At 41.2% G+C, this 26,639-nt stretch overlaps 1 protein-coding gene across 5 annotated transcripts; it reads right to left on the bottom strand.

The window, feature by feature from the left end:
• Positions 1-245: 245 nt before the first annotated feature.
• Positions 246-12,628, bottom strand: RNF6 (ring finger protein 6). 5 transcript variants are annotated; one of them, XM_054718751.1, is made up of 5 exons: positions 12,351-12,627; positions 11,607-11,687; positions 9,314-9,524; positions 7,608-7,703; positions 246-3,057 (listed from the first exon to the last, which is right to left on the bottom strand). In XM_054718751.1, exons 3-5 carry the CDS (start codon positions 9,504-9,506, stop codon positions 1,304-1,306), a joined length of 2,043 nt encoding a protein of 680 aa, XP_054574726.1. In that variant the 5' UTR covers positions 9,507-9,524; positions 11,607-11,687; positions 12,351-12,627; the 3' UTR covers positions 246-1,303. The 5 variants fall into 5 exon arrangements, with proteins under 5 accessions (XP_054574726.1, XP_054574727.1, XP_027983928.2 ...); XM_054718752.1 differs by lacking the exon at positions 12,351-12,627 and adding an exon at positions 12,002-12,248; XM_028128127.2 differs by lacking the exon at positions 11,607-11,687 and having other exon boundaries at positions 12,351-12,628.
• Positions 12,629-26,639: the final 14,011 nt, after the last annotated feature.

The following is a 26,639-nucleotide window of genomic DNA, read 5'->3' as shown; positions in this document are numbered from 1 at the left end:
ATTTCATGCACCAGGCCTCTAGTATCATATATTTACAAACATGAAAATCAAAACAGTAATTCATTGTCAACTGATTTTCAATTTCTAAGAGCAAATATGTCTTTCCCGTGAAGATGGGGACTTTGTCTTTTAATCCTCTGCTGAATTCTCAATACCTTAACATTGCCTGGCACCTAGTAGGTACGAAATAAATATTTTTTGAGTGAATATACTACAGTGGAACAATAGGACAGTTCACACACAGCTTTGTTTTAATATTTATTGGTAGAAATAGATCTTCAAGGCATACTTTGTGTTTATATAAATTCTACATTCTCTTAAGGGTATTTTGTTTTATTTGGAGTTTTTGGCTTCCAAGTGAACTTAACATATTATCTATGCATTTGATTCTTTATAGACATTCTTTAGACTCGAAAATAAAATCTGAAAATCCATGCATATTGTGTACCTTACTTATTATAATTGAATTTTTGCACTTTCCAAAAAGTCACAAAAAGGCTGAACTCAAGTTAAATAACCTATATGTTCTAAAATGTCCATGTTCTAATAAAAAAAAACCTTGTTCAGTATTATATATTCCTTGCTGTCTAAGAAGTCAGATTGTCAGAGACGCTTCATTAAATTATCTCTATTTTTAAATATCTTAATCCACCTCTCCCAGAGATGATCTTGTAAATATTAAATATTGTGCCATAAGCAGTAATAGCTGAAAAGCTTAAATAACAACCACACTGGTATCATTTAGACTGAATATTCTAACTTTAAAATTATATAGCTATATATACACATATGATATGCTGCATATTAAATTTAACATTTCAAGTAACTTAAATACATTTAGCAAACATTCAGCCAAACATTTTGTCATGAGAAGATATTGTCCTTAGAATAAAAAGGTAATGAAAGGCTTAGACACCAATGTCTGGACATAGTACCAAGACTATGGAATTAGAAGTTTCAAGTAAAATCTATTGTACTATTAAGAAAAAGAAGATTGATTTTTAACCCACTGAACTGTGCAGTGTATACAAAAGTGCTTAGCATGACAAAATCACCAAAATAAAATCATTGTAAAGGTTATTTGGTTCTAGCAATATTAACTATTCTGTACTTTTGGATAATTTAACATTTACATTTTAAATTTTATATAAATGTTCTCTTTTTAACAAGTTAAAAAAGCACACAAAAAATAGTTTAACTATAATAATGTTACTTTTCATCCTGGTTAGTTCATCACAAATAACAAAAGAATGCTTGAATACTCAGCTCCACTGAAATGCAGTATTTTAATAAAACCATCACTTCATCCATTGTATCCTATACTGGACCCTAAGACAGGATGCCGACATACAGGACAAGTGCAATTCTCTGAGAGCCATCGGTCAATACAATGGATGTGAAATTCATGCATGCAAGGTAATTGCCTGAGCTTGTTTCCAGTTACATAGTCACTGATACAAACACTACAGATTTTACCTAGTTCATTGTCAATACTGTTATGCTCATAGTTCCGGGTAGAAAGATTGTCAATCTGCTCTTTGGTTAAGCCATGTATGCGATCATCATCATCACTTTCATTTAGTAAAAAGAAGTGAGCAAGGCGAAGAATAGGTAGTGTTCCAGTTTCCACTAAGTTATTTGAATTCCGCAACTGCCTACCACTTCTTCTATCACTGTTTTGGATATGAGGCTGAGTGGTCTCATCTTCACCACTCATTTCAGTGTTGTCTTCTTGGGCCCATCTGTCTTGAGAGGAATCTTCATGGTGCTGGCTGATGTCATTCACTAGGTTACTCAGTTCTGAATCCATCTCTGGTAAACGCTGACCATTTCTCTGAATCTCTGACTCAGATTCGGCCTCCATTAGAGAACTCAGTTCTCCAAATCCAGTCATGATCTGCCTTAAAATTGACCGAAGAGCCAATGAGGATGGTTCAACAAGCTCATTCTCAGATATCCTACGAAGAGGAACTGTTATGGTACTAACATAGGTTCGAATACCTGACCGCTCTAAACGAGAAATAGTTCGGCGAAAGCCCCCGCTATTGCTTTCAATAGTGACTGTATTTTCTGCTAGCCCTACTCGAGATCGAGTTCTATTTGCAATACTATCCCGATCTCTGTTCTCTCCAGGACGAATCCTTCTCACTTGAAGGTCCAGTGTGATTGTTGGATGTCGTGCAGCACTTGAGGATCTGTTAGATTCTTCTCCTTCTTCTACTGTTATTCTTGACACGAGTCTTGAGTTAGAGAATGGGGTATATGCTGTTCCTCTGTGTGCTCTATCTTGTTCTAAAAAGACACGAGTTATACCTCTCCTCCTAACAGACCTTCTAATGGTTTGTTGTAAAGACCTACCTTCTCTTTGTGAATTATGATAAACAGTGTCACTTTGTCTCTGAATTGGTGAACGGCTTCGACTACTGAAAGTAGACCGTAATCTTATTGGCTCTAATCTTTGGTTTGTATTCCTCACTGTCACATTAGTTCTAGCCCCATTTTCCCAAACATGTGCTGCTCCAAATCGCTGCCCCTCCCTTTGTCTGAGTTCACCACCATCTGACTGGTTTGTGTGACTACTGAAATTAGCACGTGGAGCACTAGTTCTAGGAATGCCAACTGCTCTCCCAGTTCCATGTCTTAAACTTCCTGAGGCTGAGAACAATCTTTCTACTGAATTCTGCCCTCTTGAGTCAAGCCTAGTCCTTGGAACATTGGAACTACTACCACTGAAATTCACTGAGGTTTGGCTTCTTGTTCGCCTAGCCACAGGACTAGTTGATCTTTGCTGTCTATTTGTAGTATGATCACTGCTAATATCTGAAAGTGGAATGCCTATATTATCTTCATCATGAGTTTCAAATCCTCTATTCTCATGATTGATGTGGATTTCCAGACTAAACCGAAACTCTCCACTATTTGGATTTGTTCGACTCACAGCTCTCCAAGTTTGGTTCCCATTTTGTCCACTTCGAATTGCATTGCCTGTGCGACGAAAGGTATTTAACCATTCTAGTAGAAAATCTTCATCTGAACTTTCTCTAGGGACTGCGGAGTCTGGAAAGCAAGCCAAATCAATTTAAGATCAATTCTTAAAATCTATCCTTAGATTTTTTATTGAAAGCTTATAAGATAAAGTTTTCATTAAATTAAATTATATTGAAGAACATTTGTGCATTTTAATAAAATTTGGCAAAAAACAACTTTCCAAAAGATATCCCATATAATAAAGAGGTGATATGCAAATTGACCATCATTCCAACACACAAGATGGCTGCCCCATGTGGACACAAGATGGCCACCACAAGATGGCCAGCAGGGGAGGGCAGTTGGAAGGGACCAGGCCTGCAGGGAAGAGCAGTTGGGGGGGACCAGGCTGGCAGGGTAGGGCAGTTGGGGGGGACCAGGCCTGCAGGGGAGGGCAGTTGGGGGTACAGGGCCTGCAGGGAAGGGCAGTTGGGGGTAAATGGGCTGGCAGGGAAGAACAGTTAGGGGTGACCAGACCGGCAGGGTAGGGCAGTTGGGGGGGACCAGGCCTGCAGGGGAGGGCAGTTGCAGGGGACCGGGCCTGCAGGGGAGGGCAGTTGTGGGTGACCGAGCCGGCAGGGAAGGGCAGTTGGGGGTGCCCAGGCTGGCAGGGGAGGGCAGTTGGCGGCGACCAGGCCAGTAGGGAAGGGCAGTTGGGGGTTATAAGGCCGGCAGGGGAGGGCAGTTGGGCGCGACCAGGCCAGAAGGGAAGGTCAGTTACGGGCAACCAGGCCAGCAGGGAAGGGCAGTTAGAGGCAACCAGGCCAGAAGGGAAGGTCAGTTACGGGCAACCAGGACAGCAGGGGAGGGCAGTTAGGGGTGACTGGGCCAGCAGGGGAGGGCAGTTAGGGGTGACCGGGCTGGCAGGGGAGAGCAGTTGGGGGCGACCAGGCCAGCAGGGAAGGGCATTTGGGGCGATCAGGCCGGCAGGGGAGTGGTTAGGTGGTGATCAGGCTGGCAGGCAGGTAAGCGGTTGGGAGCCAGCAGTCCTGGATTGTGAGATGATGTCCAACTGCCGGTTTAGGCCTGATCCCACAGGGATCTCACAGGGATACCTGAGGGGTCCCAGATTGGAGAGGGTGCAGGCTGAGCTGATGGACACACACCCCCTCCCCCAGTGCACCAATTTCGTGCACCGGGCCTCTAGTACACTATAAGCATATTAAAATATATTTATGTAAAATACTATTTATGCAAAGCTGTGAGGAAATCCTCACCCTTGCTTTCTATATGCCTGCTATTGGCAAAATATTAAGGCAAATGAGAAATATGTCTATAGCAAAATTATATATCTAGACTGCTTTATTCATATAGCAATATCACTATATACTGTGGAAAATTTATATATAATTCATCCTAAATTTGTGGAATCCTTCTGGTAAGGGTAACTCAATTGACATTTTTGCAACTAGGTATTTTTGTAACCTTGGGAATTTTTTTCCTATTTCTCAGGAATTGCCAAAAATGTACAACTAAAGAAATCTGGCTTTCTGAATACAATGTTAGAACTATATTATGGAAAACTTTAGGATGTTAAGTTCTCTATAGCTGTATAGTTATCTGTAAATTAGAGATAGCAGTATAAATGTCACAGTGGATAAAATAAGCTAGTGTATATAAAATCAATAGTCAATACCTGGCACTCACAAAGCATTCAATAAATGTTAGCCATTATACATAATACTAGAGGCCTGGTGCACGAAATTCGTGCACGGGGGGGTGTCTCCCTCAGCCCAGCCTGTACCCTCTCCAATCTGGGGCCCCTCGAGGGATGTCCGACTGCCCATTTAGGCCCGATCCTACTGGGCCTAAACGGGCAGTCGGACATCCCTCTCACAATCCAGGACTTCTGGCTCCCAACTGCTCTCCTGCCTGCCTTCCTGATTGCCCCTAACTGCTTCTGCCTGCCAGCCTGATCACCCCCTAACCACTCCCCTGCCAGCCTGATTGATGCCTAACTGCTCCCCTGCCAGCCCGATTGCCCCTAACTGCCTTCCCCTGCCGGCCTGGTCACCCCTAACTGCCCTCCCCTGCCGACCCAGTCACCCCTAACTGCCCTCCCCTGCCAGCCTCATCACCCCTAACTGCTCTCCCCTGCTGGTCTGGTTCCACACACACCCCCAACTGCCCTTCTTTGCAGGCCTGGTCGCCCCCAACTGCCCTCTCCTGCAGGCCTGGTCACCCCTAACTGCCCTCCCCTGCAGGCCTGGTCCCCCACAACTGCCCTCCCCTGCAGGCCTGGTCCCCCCCAACTGCTCTCCCCTGCAGACCTGGGTCTCTCCCAACTGCCCTTCCCTACAGGCCTGGTCGCCCCCAACTTCCATCCTCTGCTGGCCTGGTCACCCCTAACTGCCCTCCCCTGCTGGCCATCTTGTGGCAGCCATCTTGTGTCCACAGGGGGGCAGCCATCTTTGACCACATAGGAGCAGCCATCTTGTGTGTTGGAGTAACAGTCAATTTGCATATTACTCTTTTATTAGATAGGATAACACAATACATTTTCTGTTCATTTAGAACATAAGCTCCATGAAGACTAAGGGCTTTATTTTATTCACTGGTCAATTTCCAACCTCTATAACAGTATCTGATGCAAATCAGATTAAAAATTCATTTTATTGAAAGAATCAATTTTAGAAATTAATGTGTTCCTGATAGTCTTCTTTGATCTGATACTACTACTATGGTAATAGCTTCAGTTTTCCTTATTTAACTAGTAGATTACACAAAGTGCAAAACTGAATGAAAGGCATACTAATGCACATTAACTACATAGATTTTATTCTACTCAAAAACAGCTATTAAATGATTGCTTTGGTTTCGTTTCATTACTACAATCTCTCATAAAAAGCTTTTTTAAAAAAATATATTTTTGTTGATTTCAGAGAGACTAAGGAAGAGGAAGGGAGAGATAGAAACATCAATGATGAGAGAAAACTGATCAGCTGCCTCCTGCACACTCCCTACTGGGGATTGAGTCCAAAACCTGGGCATGTGCCCTGACCAGGCATCAGTCAGTCACCTCCTGGTTCATGGGTCGATGCTCAACCACTGAGGCACACTGGCTGGGCAAAACCTTTTTTAAATGTTGACTTAAGGTTTTTAATCAGCTGCTGGTATCATAAAATAAACACCAACTTTAGCCATATTTTAAAAATATAACTATTTTGTACGTGCTAAGTACATTTTCAATTAAAACAAAGGACCAGTATTACCAGTTGTACCAATATGGTAGTATAATTTACATATCTAAATATAAAGTAGAAAAAGGGTTAATATCCAATTTCCATTTTAATTTGGAAAAAGACATAGTAAAATGCAAGTAAACATTACCTAAATGGTACTTCCTTCTTTAATTACTAGAATGTAGTGATAAGGGTGTGTGTCCAAGAGTTCACTATTTATCTAACAAAATCTATCCTACCTTTCTTCCATTGTAAATGCAGCGTAATGGTCACATTGGACTGCCTGGCAGTTAGGTGTGGCTATATGACTCATTTCTCATCAACGGGATGGGAGTGGAAGTGATATATCTCACTTTCAGGCTGGTGCCTGCATCTCCTTCATGCCAGCTGGAACCTGGATATGACTGTGATTTAGTTTGGTCATGCAAACAGTATCCTGGAGAAGCTGTGTCCAATAAAACTTTGTGTCATAGTGGAGAGGTCCTATATCTATCCTATCCAATGCAGACGCCACTAGGCACATGTGACTATTAAGCACTTGAATGTGGCTAACATGACTGTGGCACTGCATTTTTTATTTCATTTGAACTTAGTCACATGTGGACAGCACAGCTGTAGAAACTGCTGATTGGATGGATCCCAGGAGGATTTATGGAGCAAAGTTTGCCTACCTTCCCTGGCCTATTAACATGAAAGAGAAATAAACTTCTATTTTATTGAGCCATTACATTTTCTGGTTATGAATAATCATTGCCCTAAATAATATAATGCTCTTACATTACATATGAAACTACTAGTAATAAATACCTCTGGGGAAGGAAGTAGACCTGGTAAGAGGAACATTAAAGTTGGCTTTACTTTTAAACTTTATATACTTCTTATTTAGTTTGAATTCTTTTCACAAGAACTTTGTTTTTTATCACAACTTCTTATATTATGACTTAGTATTTGCTCAATAAAATGACAAAGCAAACACAAAAACAACAAAACAAGTAAAACAGGTTTCCTGATGCAGTCTTTCTGTATTGCCCTACATAAATTCTTAGAAGCTAGGTTTAGTTATATTATTTTAAACAAAGTAATGTGTACATTCTAAGATTAAAAAGAACTATGCTGGTAATTAACTTAATTGCATACTATTTCATATATGTGAGCTCCCTGAAGGCAATCTCTGTGTGTAAGACATTTCTGTATTTATATTGCCTGTCCATATTACCTAATTACACATCCCTGTCCTATATTGCCTAATTATACTGCTTTGCATATAATATATAAATGCTATCTGAGTAGCATCAAAACTGGAAAACATTAAAAAAAAATATTGTACAAGATCTAGTAAGCTCATTCCTGCAATTGCTCTAATCAGACATGTTCCTTACGGAAAGGAGTCCACAATACCTCTGGTATTTGTCCCATTTCTAAAGTCAGGCTGAGATGCCAGTTGTTCCTTGACTCCATCTAACCGCTGTTGTAGTTCTTCTGATGTTATTTCTCCTAAAACAATGAAAAATTGTTCACTGAAATGAAAAACTTAAAATTACAAAGTTTTATTATAACTCATGAAGGGTAAGACTAATCTTTAGCTGTACAAGACATTTTATTGTTTTCATGTTCTATACATTGAAGACAGTTAAAAATATTTAAATGGTGCTAATACACATCATTTTGGTTATTTTTCATTAATTAATATTTTATTAAAATTAAGGTTTTATTTTAATAATTAATAAAGTACCCTCAGTTGATACACTTAAGCTATAATTCCATGAATTTTTGTCAAAGTTAAAAAGAAATTAAGAAGGGAGTATTTATAGAGAAAATTTCAAATCTTTATTTACTTGAACTTCACCTCAATAGTTCATTACATGGGTCATCAATATACAATATGCAAATGTGCACTATATAAATATATAATATACAAGCATACAAATTTCAATGAGTTCATTTGTAAAATAAATTTGTAAAAAATTTATAGAGCACATTGGACTTTTTGGTAGTTATTAACTCAGTTAAATTAATTATAATGCTTCAAATAAGTTACAATTGGGTTTTAACTACAGGAGTCCCCTTTATCCATAGGGGATAAGTTCCAAGACCCCCAGTGGATGTCTGAAACTATGCATAATATCAAACCCTATATATACTATGTTTTTTCCTATCCATACATACCTATGATAAAGTTTAATTTATAAATTAGGTGCACCAAATTACCAACAACTATCATAATAATACAATTATAAAAATATACTATAATTAAGTTATGTGAATGGCTTTGGGCCATTATTGAGTAAAATAAGGGTTACTTGAACATAAATACCACAATATCACCATAGTTGACCTAATAACAGAGACAACTTCTAAGTGAGTAATGGATGGGTAATGTATGCAGGGTGATATGATGGACAAAGGGATGGTTTACATCCAGGGCAGGACAGCACAAGATTTCATATTGGTACTCAAAATGGCATGACATTTATTTCTTACCTTGGATAACTGAAACCTCGGAAAGAGAAACCATGGATAAGCAGTGGGGAGAGGGGACGGACACACAACTACAATAATTTTATTTGTACAAATATTACTTAAAAGAAATAGGACCACCTATGTAAATATTTGACACTATTATGTACATTAACCTGTCTATTAGTTTGGCATTTGTATAACAGTGTTCTTTGTATAATATTCTTACCTATTTATAAAATACACACGTAAGCCTATGATTTTCTATTTCATTATATTAAAAAGTTCTTGCCCTGGCCAATGTAGCTCAATTGTTTGGAGTGTCCTCCTATATACAGAAAGACTGTGGGTTCGATTCCTGGTCAAGGCACATATCCAGTTGGGCACATACAGAAGGCAACCAATTGATGTTCTCTCTCACATCGATGTTTCTCTCTCTCTCTCTATCCCTCCTCCACCCTCCCTTTGTCTCTCTCTCTCTCTCTCTTTTCCCCTCTCTCTAAAATCAATAAGCATATCCTTGAGTGAGGATTTAAAAAAAAGTACAGGATATCTTGGGAGGAGGATGAAGGGGGAAAAAAACTCTCCTTATTTTGAAATTCTTCCTTGATGATGAAAAAGGTGTTTCTTCTTTTACCATCTCTTACCCGGGGTGCCTAAAAGATTATGGTCTCTCATTAGTCGGTAATCTTCATCACTGAGTTCACTAATAAACTGATAATAAGCTTCCTCTCTGTGGAGACGCTCTTGTTGCCATCTTCTCTCATTTTCAGGATGATCATGGTCTTGAAATGAGGTTTCTTCACCACCATCATCTGATGTAGATCTAGACTGATTCATACTGAGATTCCTGGCTTTCTGTTCAAACAATATATATAAAATTCAAGGTATTAGTCACAGACTACACATGGCTTCATGTTTTTAACTTAGTTTTTTTAAACTCATTTAAAAATTTTGTCCCCTACTCAAAGATTTCATGTGCCAAATCTTACAGTGAAGAACTTCCATATGAAATCAAAACCAGCTTCTAGGAGCTAGAACACAATTGGACCTACTTCTTTGCCTAAAGCTACCATTTAAGTCAGACTGGCTTTGGTTTCACCACACATTTCTCATACCTGAATACCAAAGTGATCACCTCATTTTTTACCCTTTGACTCTCCAGTACAGTTGGTCTATAAGCCTTCATTAATGTTTCAAATATCTGGGTTCTTCATGTTAGCAAATTTTAAGCTTGAATCATACACGTCCTTTATTTAATAAGCAAATGGCTATTGGGAAGGTATTATTTACATTTATTTTGAGCAAGGGTATTCTTCCCAAAATAAAGCTCATAAATGTAATATTAGATCCCCCACCCCAACCCAATTATACTTTTGTTGAGGTAAAAATAATTTAGCTGACTGTATCTATTGAATAGACTTATAGTTGATGTCTCCTTAAGTCCAACAGGAAAAAATACCTAAGGCATGGCTCTGAGGTTTGTTAAAGTGTGTCAGAGCATGTTGTGTCTCCCTATCCCAAACCTCACCCCTAAACCTGGAATGGTCTAGTCCCAGAAGTTTCTGCGTGCCTTTGAAACGTCCTGATACTCCCTAGGCAAACACTATCTTTGGGATTATATTTAAATGTCATTCCTGAACAGCTTAATTTTAAACTATTAGAATATCAAGGGGAAGAAATTATTTGTTCCATAAATATTTTAGAATTTCTTAAATACACCTATTTTTTTTAAATACGTTTTTATTGATTTTTATAGAGAGAGGAGGGGAGAGGGAGAGAGAGAAACACCAATGATGAGAGAGAATCACTGATTGATTGGCTGTCTCCTGCACAACCCTCACTGGGGACAGAGCCCACAACCTGGGCAAGTGCCCTGACTGGGAATCAAGCCAGTGACCTCTTGGTTCATGGGCCGACCACTGAGCAACTAAACACCAGCTGGGCTAAACAAATCTATTTAGTAAATCATTAAAGCAACAGTTGTCAACTAGGAGTACACATCAAACTCATATGAGAAAATTTTAAGAAACACAGATGCACAGATCTTATCCCTAATCCTTGGTCAGAATTTTCCAGGGTAGGGCTAAGTCAATCTTTAAGAGCTAACTTGGGTGTTTCTGTGGAAATAAATCATTCCTTAACAATTTCTCGTATGTGATATAACACATGACTTAATAGAGGCTGGACGATTGAATGACTATGTTGCCAGTGAAGCAACAGTTGTGACTCTCAGTGTTTAATAAACCAACTACTTTATTTATTTATTTATTTATTTATTTATTTATTTATATTTAATCCTCACCCGAGGATATTTTTCCACTGATTTTTAGAGAGAGTAGAGGAGAGAGGGGAAAACAGAGAGAAACATTGATGTGAGAAACATCGATTGGTTGCCTCCTGCCCAAGCCCCTACCAGGGCAGAGACGGGGAGGAGCATGCAGGACCCATAGACCAGAATCAAACCTCGGACCCAGGACTTCAGTTGCAGACTGATGCTCTATCCACTGAGCCAAAGTGTCTAGGGCGCAAACTACTTTAAATATAAAGTAAAATCAGCCTACCGGTCTAAACTATTGTATGAGTAAACAACAATCCAATTCCACGCATATTCTAACATTAAATTACAATTCAAGGATTTTTTTAGTTATTATTACATCATTTTTAAGGAAAGATCTAGTAGCACTATCCAACCAAATGCAAATTAACATTACTAAAGACTGAAGATTTCTTTTTATTTTCAGAATAATAGGACTAGATCATCATTAGTAAAGAGCATATTTGGTAGGTACAGCAATAATATGATTTTTGTATTAAACAATTTAAGAATTTGAATCCTATCATAAAATCAAGCTACCCTAATAGTATTCAAAACTTAAGAGCTTTTCCTCAAAGGTAATTTTCTTGTATAATTAACTATAACCAAATCAAAAGGAATACCTTATTTTCCTTTCAACATGCTTTTACTATATGCAATGGTATCCATCTTTCAATGGTTTTTGTGTTTTTGAAGCTGCCCATCTGAAGCCATAAAAGATAGTTAAAGTATTTAAGAAGTCGTCTCTTCGAAGGTTAGGAGCCGCTGGTAGGCCCCCACCCTGCTGCAACATCAAAGCAAAATCTCCAGTGGATTTTGTTAGACGCTCGCCTAGAAAATTAGATCCCCAGCTAACTCGATCGTGAAAAGCTCCCCCAGGGCCGCCTCCCTCACCACGGAAACTAGGCCTGGCCTCCTACACTGTCCCTCTCCGGGGATTACCACTCCCCTGCCAAAGGCCGGCCTTCCTACCGCGTTCCCATTCGGATGTTGCCAGGGTTAGGTGACTCCAACTTACTTCTACACCTGCACTTTCTGGCCACCCCCGCCCTCCAACCGGCTACGGGTTCCTTTTCCGGCGGTTGCAGCGGAGGCTCGCGCCGGGTACGGTCTCCGCTACAACACACAGACGGGGCTCGAGTCCAGCCAACCTCTTCCCAGCCCCGAGTAACGCTTCCCTCAGCGACCTCGCTTCCCCCCGGGAGGCAGGTGACAGACGCCGCGTCCGACCCAATCACCCGTTAGGGGAGCTCCGTCCGAGAGAAGTTAACCAATCGGAGAAGAGAGGAGGGCCGTCCCGGATGGCCGGCTTGCTCGGTGTCTCCCGGAAGTAGTGGTGGATCCCCAGCGCGCTCTCCCGAGCTCACCTCGCCAGCAGCCGGGGTGTTCTGCCCCTGCCCGGAGGGAAATCCGTGGCAGGTGGTTTTTCCTTTCAGGTCCCGGAGGCTGTGACCGCGAGGCGGTAGAGGCTTGCCCCGGGAGGCCGCTGCGCCCTCTAATCTCTACTGAAGCCGGTGCTGCGGCTTGGGATGGTTCTTCTGGAGGGAGGGTGTGGAGGGGGGATGGCGAACCCCAGCCGTTCTTCCCCACGGCCAGGTTAACCCCCGACGGGGAGAGGAGCCGCTCGGGAGTGCTCCTGAGAACTGCGTCCGGCGGGATCCCGGAGGCCCGCCTGCCGCGTTCCGCCCTCCACGCCGCGCTCTCAGCACTCGCGCCTGGGCGTCACTGGGCCTCCCGGCTGCAGTGCCAGGCACCCGGCCGCTCCGCGCTCACTGCCGCCGCCTAGTCCCAGGAGCACCGCCTGCTTTCCATTCTCGGGCAGTACCAGCACCTGCTCTGAGCTTTGGTGTCGCTAGTTTGCCGGGCCTGGCTACAGGGTGCTATCCAACAGTCTGTTCCCGTCTACCTGAGGTCCAGCTATCCCGTCGCTAACCAGCCAGGCTCTTCCTGCTCTTTGGCACCCGGAAAGGACAAATCCTAATCAATTCTGGAGTGCTTATATTGGTGTTTCTTCACTGTACCGCTAGGAAGGCACTTCGAAACCCCTCACATTCACGTGTCTGATATTATTTTTCTGAGATGAGACACTTAAACTCACCATTAGTTAAGCCCTTAACTAGGACTCTGCCTCGTTATAAACTGCATTCCTGACATCCTACTATCCACAAAAGTTAATCATTGCACAATGCTCACCCTGCTGTTACTCATTTCATTCATTTATTCATTCAGGGAATGAGGCGCTACTCTATCTCCACCATGATACTGAGCGCTTGGGTAACTGTCTTTAGCATCGATGAGCTACCAGTGTGGATGGACAAGTAAAAAAGAAGTCAGCGTATTCTTGTAGATATTAAAATGGAAATGAATATTGCAGTCTACAAGGCCCTTCAGATATTTTTGCTGCATACCTCTAAAGACTATCTTTTCTTGGCATCACAGGACAACCATCAGAGGAATTCCTAAGCAATGCCAAACCCTATATATATTTAACTTCCTTTATCTCCCAGGTTTCAGCTCAGAAGTCATTTTCAAGGATTTTTTAAATGATACCGTTGAAGTGACACCCTCACCCCAGCCTCCAGCCAAATCTCCACACATAAAACTAGGAAGATGTCCCTTTGGGAGCTTCCATAGCTCCCTGTGTGTAACTATTTTAGCACATTCATTCACTTAAATGCTTATTGAGTGCCCTATGTATTAGATACTAGTGGTAACAGCAGAGAATAAGACAATAAAGGTCCTTGCCCTCCTTTCCAATGGAAACAGAGCCACTGAGAAAGTACTTACAATGATTTTCTGTTAATTTATAAGTCTCCTCATCTAAGAGTCTAAATTCCTTGTTTTAAAAAAAAGATTTTATTCATGTTTATAGTCCCAGAACTTAGCACAGCACTTGGCACAACATTCTCCTCAGACTATTGCATGGATGAGCGGAGAAAAATGCAAACAAGATTAACGCATGTTAGTACAATGACCTCAAAAATTGTGAGTACAAGTCAGAGAAAACCTCATAAAGTATACCAAGCCCAAGCAGAAATAATTTTATATATCTATATGTGTTTTAAAGAGTGAAATATTCCATTGAGTGCAAAAGTATTTTACATATTAAACTGATAAAACGTATATATCCTAAGAGTCAAAATCCAATCAAATGATTTACCTCATGAGAAGCTTCAGATTTTTGTGAGTAGATAGGCAATATATATAACTTGAATCCAATACCTTGCTTCAGTTTTTGTAGCCAAGACAAAGTGACTAGAAGAGGAGAGTAGAAGTGATAGCTGGGACAGAGAGATGAATCATTCTGGATATCTGTATTTCCAGGTATCAGGACCTGCCAAAATCTCTGCTGTAATCTCCATTTACTGGGATGGTACCTGGCCTTTTTAGTGTGTATGCATCTTTTAACTCCAGGACTTTTTACAATTAAGAATTTAAAAATGAGGTATTTTGTTATGGCAGCCCTAGCAAAGTAATAAACTACCTATAGCGATAGTTTAGAGTTTCATTCTACCAGAAATTCCTCCAGAATGAAGTGTGAGCCCAGGGAAATGGAGGATTCAGCCTTCTAAAGCTGTGTTCTAGAAATATCCATCATTTCCTTTCAGAGTTGCTGCTTGTAAGGAGCAACTCTAACCATGTGACCTCATCTCTCGGGCCACAACTATTTAAAACAAGATACATATCCCAGATTTTCTGGCAATTTGGGATTATGTCATGGAAACGTTGTTGGTAAACTGTGAGTAAAAGAACTGAAGGGTCATACAGACTAAAAGACTAAGACCTCTCAGGTGGAGGCTATAGGCAAGTAGGTAAGTAATTAGAAAAGAAACAAAGAGCATTCTATTTACCCAAGAGACTTAGCTATTTTGCCAATAAATGCATTTGTGAGATTCTCTTTTTAATTGGGTTCTTTTACTGGGGTTCTTGCAGCAAAAGAATCTTCCTTTGATCATCCAGAGTATAAGGCAGGATACAAAAATCACTCTACCCTTTTAGATCAGAAAGGTTTTACAGGGAATTGGGCACCTACAAAATATTTGCAATGGATAAAGGAGTGGGCTCTAAGTTGAGCATCAGACTGACTCCCACATTCATACGGGGCCCAATCTGAGAGGAGAGTTACCATCTCTGATGTTGCCACTGTAAGTCTTAAGTTCAAGAATGCATTGATCTTGGAAGCCAACATCAGAAAACCTCTGCCATCAGAGCCATCAATTACCTCTTAACACTATCAGGCCTGGTAACCCAGAGCTGAATCACTACTGCCGAAAATCTCACCTTCCCAAAACTATCAGAAAAATAGCCCTAAGTGGGTAAAATACGGCCTCTGCTTTGGTTCAGTTTTCCACATTTTGGTGAATACATTTAACTGGAAGAAATAATTTGCATCCAGAACTGTGTTTGCAAGAAAGTCTAGGTAACATCAATTTTAGTTTTGCAGCCTTTATACAAGATGGCATACTAGAAGAGGAGAGACTGGAGCTCGAGCAATAAAATCCAAAGTGTTCAGCACTATTCTCATCAATCTCACCTACCAAATTAGGCAAAGACTGTGTTGGGTCAAGATCTCCAAAAATAGAGCTTGAGGCAAGGATTCTTGATTTATTAGGAGAGTGCTTTCTGGAGAAAGGGAGTGAAGGAAGCAGAACTGGCTAGGAAGACAAGGAAACAAGAATGAGACTCAGCTTATCCCACAAAATTCTCCAGCAGTGTTAACCAAAAAGGCACTTTTTTGTACCCCTATGCCAGTGGTCGGCAAACTCATTAGTCAACAGAGCGGCAAACAGCGGCTCGCGAGCCGCAGTTTGCCGACCACTGCCCTATGCTATTGGACCAGATCTTCAGGGGCAGGAAGGCAGCAGAGCCTCATCAGTGGGATGGCCCCTGTTTTGGCCAAGGACAATTCTGTTTTGGAATTGCTATTTAACACTCATAGCAGCTAGACTAGAGATGCACTAGTTTAGAAAACAGGTCACAAACAGAATTCACTATAGTTTACCTTTGCTTAGATCACTTACTTTTCACATTAAGTTACTCTATCCAAGCACAGTTTCTCCATAATTTGTCTTAGTCAAAATTTCTGGGAAATTTCATAAGAGGAGGGTAATGGGATGAATTACAGACCCTACTGCTACAGCTGGTCCCAAAGCTATTACTGATACTCATTATCTCCCTCCTCCACCACACTTTCTGGATCCCCCTCCACTAGAGATATCACTTCTGCTGCTGTAGGTGGCTTGACTGATGGATTGGCCCAGGCACTCATCACTGAGGGGTTTGAGTCCCTGATTATCACACTCTTATCAGGCTGTTGTTGCTATATTTGCCAGTTCTTAGTTACAATCAGGCATGGAAATACCAAGAAATATCTATGGCGAATCTCCTGAATGCCAAGCATATTCCTCTCTGCCTCCATTACATTACAGCCCCACCTCCTTCTGATACTTTGCTATTTTACTAGAAGAGACATCAGAACAGATATGGCAAGTCCATAAGAATGTCAATGTCAGTGGAAAGGAAGCAAATATTAATGAATACCCACCATGTTCCAGACAATATACCAACTGTTTCCCTAGCAGCCAGAGGGCACAGCATGCAGTAGGAACTCAGTAAATATTGTCATATAAATAACAGAGCAGGGATGGAGCAGAAGGCAGGTGGAAGGAAATAACTTCCGTGTAAGAAATATCTTGCTGAGCCCGGCCAGTATGGCTCAGTGGTTGAGCATCGACCTATGAACCAGGAGGTCACAGTTTGATTTCCAGTCAGGGCACATGCCCGGGTTGCAGGCTCAATCCCCAGTGTGGGGCATATAGGAGGCAATATCATTGATGTTTCTATCTTTCTCTCCCTCTCCCTTCCGCTCTGGTTTAGTTTCTAACTAGCCCACAGGGTTTAAGTAGTAATTTGGTTGAAATTAATTTATTTTTATTTTATTTGATCCCCTACTGTCCTTGCCCTGTAGGTTTATCCTTTTCTTTTTTTCAGTTTCTTCTTTTGCTATCCGTGTGACCTGGAGCAAATTACTTAATCCGTATATGCTTCATTTTCCTAACCTGTAAAATGAGTATATAACCGCAGTACCTACCTAATTTTGAGGATTAAATGAGTTAATACCTTGCACATAGAAAATATTCAGTAAATAATATTGATTATTGTTATTCCTACTATCACATTATTATTATGTGTCTTAGGTTGGCTCTTCCCCACACCCTCAAAAGCAGAACCTTAGACTAGAAGTCATGTGAAAATGATTTATTTAGGAAGTGCTCCCAGGAAAAACCAGTAAGGGAGTGAGAGGAAGGAAAGAAGCCCAAGTAAGGGTACAAAATCCAATTTGACCTAATTCAGAGGGGACACAGGAGACAGTGTAGGTCACTCCAGTGCTGCCCCAACCAAAGGGTAAGAGCAGGAGAATTGGTACTTGTACCCACAGTCATTAAGTTAAAGTGGGGGTGGCTTAATTCCAGGTAGTACTTCAGCTTTGTGTGTAAAAAGGGGTTCTGGTAGCTTAAGGGTAATAGTCCCACAAAGAGGTAATCTGCAGGGATAGGGGTCAGCGCACTGACTTGGCATCTGCTCGCTACACCATCATCATCATCACCATCACCGACATCATCTCCCATAAAACACACAATAATACATAGTGTGAAAGGTATTGTGTTAGGTTCTGAGGATAAAGAGCCATAAAAAATAATGTTGAATGTACACTGAGTGGCCAGATTATTATGATTCTAAATGCATAATAATCTGGCCACTCAGTGTGTGTGTGTGTGTGTGTGTGTGTGTGTGTGTGTGTGTGTGTGTGTTTTAGAGGCCTGGTGCATGAATTCGTGCCTGGGTGTGGTCTGGCCAGTGGGAGGGGACATGGGCGGTTGGCTGGCCTGCCTGCTGGTCGAACTCCTGGTCGAGGGGACAATTTGCGTATCAGCCTTTTATTATATAGGATATACACTGAGTGGCCAGATTATTATGCGTTCAGAGATCATAATAATCTGGCCACCCAGTGTAAACTGTAATTGAAAAAGAATTTTTTAATAAAAAAAATAAACCAGTTACATTGCAGTTCACCAAAGAGGGGTTGCTGGACAACACTGGGGTGAACTTAATGGACTGGTCAAATTTTTCAGAAAACTACTTTAAGGATAATTAACTTTTTCAAATAAAAGCATTTAAAAAAATTTTTTTAAGCTGTAAAAAACAGTCTCTGTCCTTCTACACCTTAGAATCCTGTTGAAGAGATAGGATAAACACACAAAGGTAAAAGAAATATGCTAAGTGCCAAATAAGTGTAAACAAGTCATTACTACGGGAGTGTATCTGCACTAAGTGATCAGGAAAGACCCCAGAAGTACCCGGATTGGATCGCAAAGAGTGGGTAAGATTTAGATAAGTAAAGAAGAAAAGGGGGTGTTGATGGGAAAATGAGCAGAATGACGAATGTTTTAGGGAGGATCAATAAACTTGCTCTAGTGTGGTGGTTCTCTACCTTGATGCTCACTAGCATCACCAGGGAGCTTTAAAAATCCCAATGCCGGGCAGTAGCCCAGGTCAATTACATCAGAATTGCTGGAGTGAGTCCCAGATATTTCCAACGGGCACCCAAGGTTGAGAACCACTGTTTTATTGAATAGGAAGCAGCTTGTGAGAAACTGGTTAGGATATTAGAGATACAGAAGAGCTCAGATTGTGGAAAAGTTAGCTATGCAGAGCTAGTTATTTTAATTTAATCCTAATGTTTCTATTGCAAGCTGCCTTAAAATAAGTCAGGCTAAAGTAAATACAGAGCCTGGAATATTAGATGAAGTAGTTTGAACTTTGTGCCATAGGCAATGAAAGGTCACATAGGGTCCTTGAAGATTTTTGAGCAGAGGAATAATGTAAATAAAACAACATGTTAAAATTTAAACAGGATGTAGGGTTTCATAGCAGAAAGGACAATATCTAATGGAACTTGACCTTGGCTAGTAGGGGAGAAGGGCTTCTAAGGGAGAAAAAAATCCCAGAGGTTCTGGGCATGGAGTTGCATGGAAACAAATAGCCTTGGGTATTAAGTGTCAGGTGGTTGTAGAAGTGACCTCACCATGTTTATGTGTGATAGAGAGTTATGTGGCTCACAGGAGATCCATGTTTGTACAGGAACCAGCCAGCAAAGACTTGGCTTTTCTGGTGATTGGGCCTGAGCAACAGAGTCCAGCTAGCTGGAAGGTATAACATATTGGAATAAATCAGAGTAATATAGTAAGCCTTGAAAAAGTAAACACAACACTAAACTGTGTTCATATAGGTTACTTGCTACACTATTGTGTAGCGAAACATATTAAACTGAAAAAATAGAAAGTAATATGCTTATGCAAGAAAAAAGATATTCAATGATGGTAAAAAGGACAAGATTATATAGTACTGTGTGTCAATTTAAAAATACTTTAAATTCTTAATACTTATAGACCATGAGAGCAGAATTCATCAGTAACTAATGTAAGAGGTTTCCAGTTATGGATGACTTTATCACTCACAGTAATGAAAATCTGTTAGCTAAGAAAAGGAGAAATCATTTTTAACCTGCTACTTATATTATTGTTCAGCTGTCTGTTTTACTTAGTATGTACTTGATGGAAAGGCCTTACTACCACATACAAATATTAAGAAAGCAAGGAATTACGCAGGTATTTATTTTCTAAATAATATTGCAAAAAATTTAAATTGAAAAAAAATTCAAGCTCGTGTTACGATATAAAAGGGAAAATCCTGTTCTACCTTTCTTCCTTACCAGCTTAAATGTCATAATCTGTCATTTTAACTACTCTACTGCCAAGAATCCTAACTCTCCCCCTACCCCCCACCCCCTTATTGTCATCATACCCACCTGGTGAGGCCCTAACCTTGGATGAATGTAACATCTGTCTTTGCCTTGGCTTCCACCTGGGCTGTTGAGTGCTGCTGATGAAAATCTCACAGTAGGGCAGATGAATATTGCTATAAATGCAAGGCCACACCTACAAATGGGCCCTTGACATTGGCTACAAGTCCTTCCATGAAATCCTACCAGTTCTCATTCCTATTCTGCCCAGAGATTGTTATAATGTGCAGTCTTTTCAGATATGCAATCATTGCTTTTTTTACCTTCCACCTCATCTCTTCATCATAGCAGGAGAACTTTTCTTTTGCCTTCTAGAGAAAACCAAAGCCATCTGAAAAGGAACTGCTTCAACTTTCACCAAATCTACAGATTCATATGTATTTATACTTAGGTAGATTAAAAAACATGATCACAATATTTTATACTTCCTACTATCAAGATAGAGTCTACTTGCCCACTCTTTCAGTCTGGGCTGCTCTTGTGTCTTGCTTTAACCAAGAGAAAGTGATATTGTGTTAGTTCCAGAGTCCAGGCCTCAAGAGTCTTTAAGCTTTCACCTTTGCCCTCTTAGAGCACACCCACATGGTGTAAGTAAGTTTGAGCTTGACTGCTGAATAGGAAATACCATGTGGAGAGGCCCAGCCAAGAGCCAGGACCAAGGCTATGGACATAGACATAAGGTCATCTTAGACCCTCCAGCTCCTGTTTAGCAACTGCCTGAAGCCACATGAGTAACTTCAGGTGAGATCAACAGAACCACTCAGTTAAGCCCAGCCAACCTATGGAATTGTAAGAAATAATAATTCATTGTTTTATGGCCTACCTTTCGGAGTTGTTTGTATGGCAACAATAGATGTATATGTGATAATGATTCTTATCCTTCCCACCTTTTAACCACAAAGAGATGTTCAAGCCTAGGCCTTCCACCTATACACTGACCCATTCTCTCTTGCTATTTTAGAAGTACAGAACTACATGTTATCCTTAATATCTCCCTTGCAACTGGTTCCATCTATTCAGCAATGAAATATCTCCAGTCTCTTCTGACTAATAAAGTTTCTTTCAATCCCATGTTCACTTCCAGCGATAGGCCTGATGCTATACTAGTCAGACCCTATCCTTCATTTCTCCTTCACAGCTAACATCATAAATGAGAATAATAGCTACTAGTAACATGTACAGAACACTTACCATATGCTAGGCACAATTCTAAATACTTTACATATATTACTAATGCCCTTAACCATCACAACAACTCCATGAGATAGTTACTCCTACTATTTCAATTTTATAGATGAGGAAAATGAGGCACCAGAGAGTAAAGCAGTTTGCCCCATTGCAGATTTGGGTACAGAAGCCAGACTGCATGGCTAGAGAGTCAGTTCTCTTAACCATTCTGCTATAAATGTATCTAACACTCACTGTTCCATTTAGTTAATTAACACTTACCCTTCAATCCAATGCATACTGACTTCAACCCCTATCTCACCACCAAAACTACTTTTACGGTAGTGTCAAAAATGACTTGTATATCGATGAATCGTGTGTTCTCAATGGAGTGATATCACCCACAAGGGGTCAAAAATTGGTTCTGAAGGGGCTAAAAAATTCTTAGGTAATACAGTGGCTTGTGGCCCTCTAAAATGCCATAGTACATAAACAAATATTCAGTATATCTGTGGTATTAATATTTCATAGGGGTGGACAACTAGGGACAAAGGTCTAAAAATGATCCCCAATTTGGAGATCTTTCTCTAGACTCCCATATCTACCTGCCCACTAGTTATGCTCACTTATATATTTGAGACATCTCATGCTTGACATGTCCAAAATGAAGCTCTTACTTTTTTCTCCTAAACTTGGTCCTCTCAAGTCTTCCCCATCTCAATAAGTGGCAACATCCTTACAAGTCCTCTTGACTCCTTCCTTTTCTTTACTTCCCATGTCTGTCTATCTATCTATCTATCTATCTATCTATCTATCTATCTATCTATCTCAGTCTTGCCTCATACAATCCATTCTAAACATTGCAGCCAGGATATTCTTTTTAAACCTTAAATCATATCTGGTCAGTCCCCTCCTCACAACCTTTCAATAGCATTTTATTGTTCAAAAATAAAATCCAACCCTCTTACTATGGTCTAAGAGGCCCTATATAATCTGCTTCTACCAGCCTCTTTGTCTTCATGACACACAACTTTCTCTCTTACTCATGTCACTCCTATCATAAAATCTTTCTTTCTGCTGCTTGGTTCCCAGCTTAAGGCCTTTGCACTTATAGTCTATCTGGTCCACCTGGACCACTCTGCTTCTTTACCTTAGCCTGTTTTGCTCCTCATCATTCAGGCCTCAATTTAAGCATCATCACCTCAGAGCATCCTTGGCCATCCACCCAATCTAAAGTAATTCCCTCCTTGTCCCACTTTCCATCACATTGCCCTGTTTTCTCTCCTTCACAGTACTCTCACTTCTCCTACGAGTTCCCTACCTCCATCTTTCTCATCCCTCCAAATGAAGGTGCTCTCTCATCTGACCCCATGACATTGGGTTGGTCCAAGATGGACCCTTGACCTAGCTGGACCATAGTTCTTCCTAGAATTTATAGAACTGGAATTGAGAAACAGAGTCAATTCTTCTTTAATGACAGGAATTATCTAATATCAAATCCAGCAACTGCTAATGGCCATGTTTCTAGTCATGTGTAGGAAGTGACTATAAGAACAAATGACACTCACATGATGAAGGGGTGAAAGAAAAAGTTATTTTTGGAAGCATTTTTTTTTCTGGTTGTTTCTAAGGTCTAAATTACATTCTGGATGCTTATAGAGTTAGTTGAGAAACTTTTTGCAACAATATTTTCTATGAAAAGTTTAAAAGGCCTGAGTGCTGATTGATTTAACTTGTTTTTTTATTGTGTCTAACACTGCACTCAGATATAGATACTTAATATGTGCTTCTGATGATAAAGATAATGAACATTCCACCTTAGAATGGGAGGTTAGATACTTCACATTTAAAGCACACTTTGATGAGAAACCAAGATGGCGGCATAGGTAAACACCTGAAATTGCTGCCTCGCACAACCACTTCAAAACCACAACTAAAAGACAAAACGGACATCATCCAGAACCTCAGGAAGGCTGGCTGAGTGGAAATTCTACAACTAGAAGGAAAGAGAAAAGCACACTGAGACTCACAGGAGCTGCGGAAGTAAAGTGCAGAGGTATAGAGGTGTGTGTGCGCAGAAAGGGCTGTCAACTGAGTACACGGTTGTCTTTCTCAATCGGGAGGGAGACACAAGCTCCTGACTGCTCTGAACTCCAGTTCTGGGCGAGACTCTAGGGACCCAGACTCATACAGTGAGAAACTGGACTGTCTGGCATCGGGCAGAACTTGAGGGCAGCTTTCTCTCAGAGTTGCTTGCAGCGATTACCGTGGGACACTGAGACCCGGGGGCCTCTTAGGGCAGGGCTGAGGATCAGCCATTGCTGTTTGCTCCGCCTTGTGGATTCCCTGAGACCCCGCCCCACCCAAGCTGTGTGTAGAGGCTTTTGCATATGAATGGCTTGGCCCTTTGCAATCTAAAATTACCTAACAAACTGCAGCTGGGTCAGAGAGACCCAGAACATCCAAAAGAAGGCCCAAGGCCCCACAGCAGCTTGCATTGCTTCACAGCTGGACCTCATCTGGGCACCTCCAAACCCCAAACAAAGAAGAGGAATCTGCAGATCTCTCTGTAGCTCCTGCTGGGTGGCCTCAGGCAGAGGCTAAATTAGCACCTCCTTAGAGATCCAAGAGCCAGTGTACCCAATAGTCAGAGTAGTACCATCCAAATTACAACTCCTCAGATCCATAAGGGACACACTCAGGGTGCAGACTCAGTGAGCACCAAAGCCCCACTGAAGCAAGTCTTGCCCCATAAGGGTATCTCCAGCACAGAAGTTCTCCCATTGTAGACACAGCTGATTCTCACAGCCAATTGGCCTGGAGATCAATTCCTCCCAGTGATACCAACAACAATCAAGGCTTAACTACAACAAGACTGTGCACACAGCCCACAAAGGGGTACACCAAGAGAGTCCACCTCAGGTAACTGGGGAGGCTGAGCCACTGGGCCCTATAGGACACCTAGCACACAAAGCCACTCTATCAACACAGGGAAGCAACCAAAATGCGGAGACAAAGAAACAGGTCACAAATGACAGAAATGGAGGAAAGCAAACTACTGGATATAGAGTTCAATACCACAGTTATAAGGTTTTTCAAAAATTTTCTAGAAACCACCAATAAATTTAGTGAGACCCTCGAGGATATGAAAAAGGACCAATCAGAAATTAAGCATACATGACTGAAATAAAGAATAATATACAGAGATCCAACAGCAGACTAGAGGACCGCAAGAATCAAGTCAAAGATTTGAAATACAAAGAAGCAAAAAACATCCAACTGGAAAAGCAAAAAGAAAAAAGAATCCAAAAATATGAAGATAGTGTAAGGAGCCTCTGGGATAACTTCAAGCGTACCAACATCCGAATTATGGTGGTGCCAGAAGAAGAGAGAGAGCGAGATATTGAAAACCTATTTGAAGAAATAATGACAGAAAACTTCCCCTACCTGGTGAAAGAAATAGACTTACAAGTCCAGGAAGCGCACAGAACCTCAAACAAAAGGAATCTAAAGAGGACCACACCAAGACACATCATAATTAAAATGCCAAGAGCAAAAGACAAAGAGAGAATCTTAAAAGCAGCAAGAGAAAAACAGTTAGTTACCTACAAGGGAGTACCCATACTACTGTCAGCTGATTTCTCAACAGAAACTATGCAGGCCAGAAGGGAGTGGCAAGAAATATTCAAAGTGATGAATAGCAAGAACATACAACCAAGATTACTCTACCCAGCAAAGCTATCATTCAGAATTGAAGGCCAGATAAAGAGCTTCACAGGTAAGAGAAAGCTAAAGGAGTTCATCACTGCCAAACCAGTATTATATGAAATGCTGAAAGGTATTCTTTAAGAAGAGGAAGAAGAAGAAAAAGGTAAAGATAAAAATTATGAACAACAAATAGATATCTATCAACAAGTGAATCTAAAAATCAAGTCAATAAAAAATCTGAGGAATAGAATAAACTGGTGAATATAATAGAATCATGGGCATAGAAAGGGAGTGGACTGACAATTCTCAGGGGGAAAGTGGTGTGAGGGGTGCGGGAAGAGACTGGACAAAAATTGTACACCTATGGATGAGGACAGTGGGGAGGGTTGTTAAGAGCAGAGGGTGGGGTGGGTGGGAACTGGGTGTAGGGGAGCTATGGGGAGAAAAAAGAGGAACAACTGTAATAATCTGAACAATATAGATTTATTTTAAAAAAAGAAAATAAATAAAGCACACTTTAATACTGAGATACTGAATTAAAAGTTGTAGAGACAGCCTGGCCAGTGTGGCTCAGTGGTCAGCCATCCACCTATGAACCAGGAGGTCATGGTTTGATTCCCAGTCAGGGAACATGCCCAGATTGCAAGCTCAATCCCCAGTAGGGGGTGTGCAGGAGGCAGCGGATCAATGATTCTCTCTCATCATTGATGTTTCTATTCCTCTCTCCCTCTTCCTTCCTTTCTGAAATCACTACAAATATATTTAATAAAAAAATTTTAGAGACAAGATGTGATCAACTCTGAGAAGACTCACTTGGGCCTTCTATCGGGAAGCACTGAATCCTTCTGCATGCTACAAAAAGTACACATTCAGAGGCAAGATGTTAAATGTTTTAAAATGACAGCTTCCCCTTTATTATTATTAAGGTCCATTTCAACCTTTATAGAAATTAACCTGGTTAAACACATTCTAATTAAATATAATTATGCAAACTATGTGTTGGGCACTGTAAGAGACACAGTGATGAGTAAGCCAGAGTCTTGGTCATTAAGGCTTTTATTAAAGGACTAGAGGCCCAGTGCACGAAATTCGTGCATGGAGGAGGCAGGGGGCTTCAGCCTGGCCTGCACCCTCTCGCAATCCAGGACCCCTCAGGGGATGTCTGACTGCTGGTTTATGACCAATCCCCAATCGGCAGTCGGACATCCCTCTTGCAATCTAGGACTGCTGGCTCCTAACCACTCGCCTGCCTGCCTGCCTGACCGCCCCTAACCACTCTGCCTGCCTGCCTCATCGCTCCTAATCACTCTGCCTGCCTGCCTCATCACCCCTAACTGCCTCTGCCTCAACCCCCGCCGCGGTGGCTTCATCCGGAATGACTTTCAGACAGTCATTCAGCTGTTGGGTCTAATTAGCATATTACGCTTTTATTATTATAGACTAGAGGCCTGGTGCACGAGATTCATGCACTGGGGGTGGGGGTGGGGTCCCTCAGCCTGGCCTGCGCCTCTTGCAGTCTGGAAGCCGTCAGTTGGACATCCTTAATATTGCTGCGGAGGCAGGAGAGGCTCCTGCCACTGCCACTGTGCTCGCCAGCTGTGAGCCTGGCTTCTGGCTGAGCGGTGCTCCCCCTGTGGGAACGCACTGACCACTAGGGGACAGCTCCTGCGATGAGCGTCTGCCCCCTGGTGGTCAGTGCGCATCATAGCAACCGGTCATTCCGCCATTCGGTCGATTTGCATATTACCCTTTTATTATATAGGATAGTTTTTTTTTTTAAGTGAATAAAATAAGTGACTAAAAATACAAGGCAATGGGGATGTTTTTATGTAAGTTGCAAATCAAGTACAAGAGTGCCAGGGATGGGGTAGGAGGTCATGGTAAAGAAAGGTCATATTCAGTTTTATGAACCAAGAAG

Source organism: Eptesicus fuscus, chromosome 7, assembly GCF_027574615.1.
Source record: "Eptesicus fuscus isolate TK198812 chromosome 7, DD_ASM_mEF_20220401, whole genome shotgun sequence".
Classification (NCBI taxonomy): Eukaryota; Metazoa; Chordata; class Mammalia; order Chiroptera; family Vespertilionidae; genus Eptesicus; species Eptesicus fuscus.
This window is presented reverse-complemented; position numbering and strand designations above follow the sequence as displayed.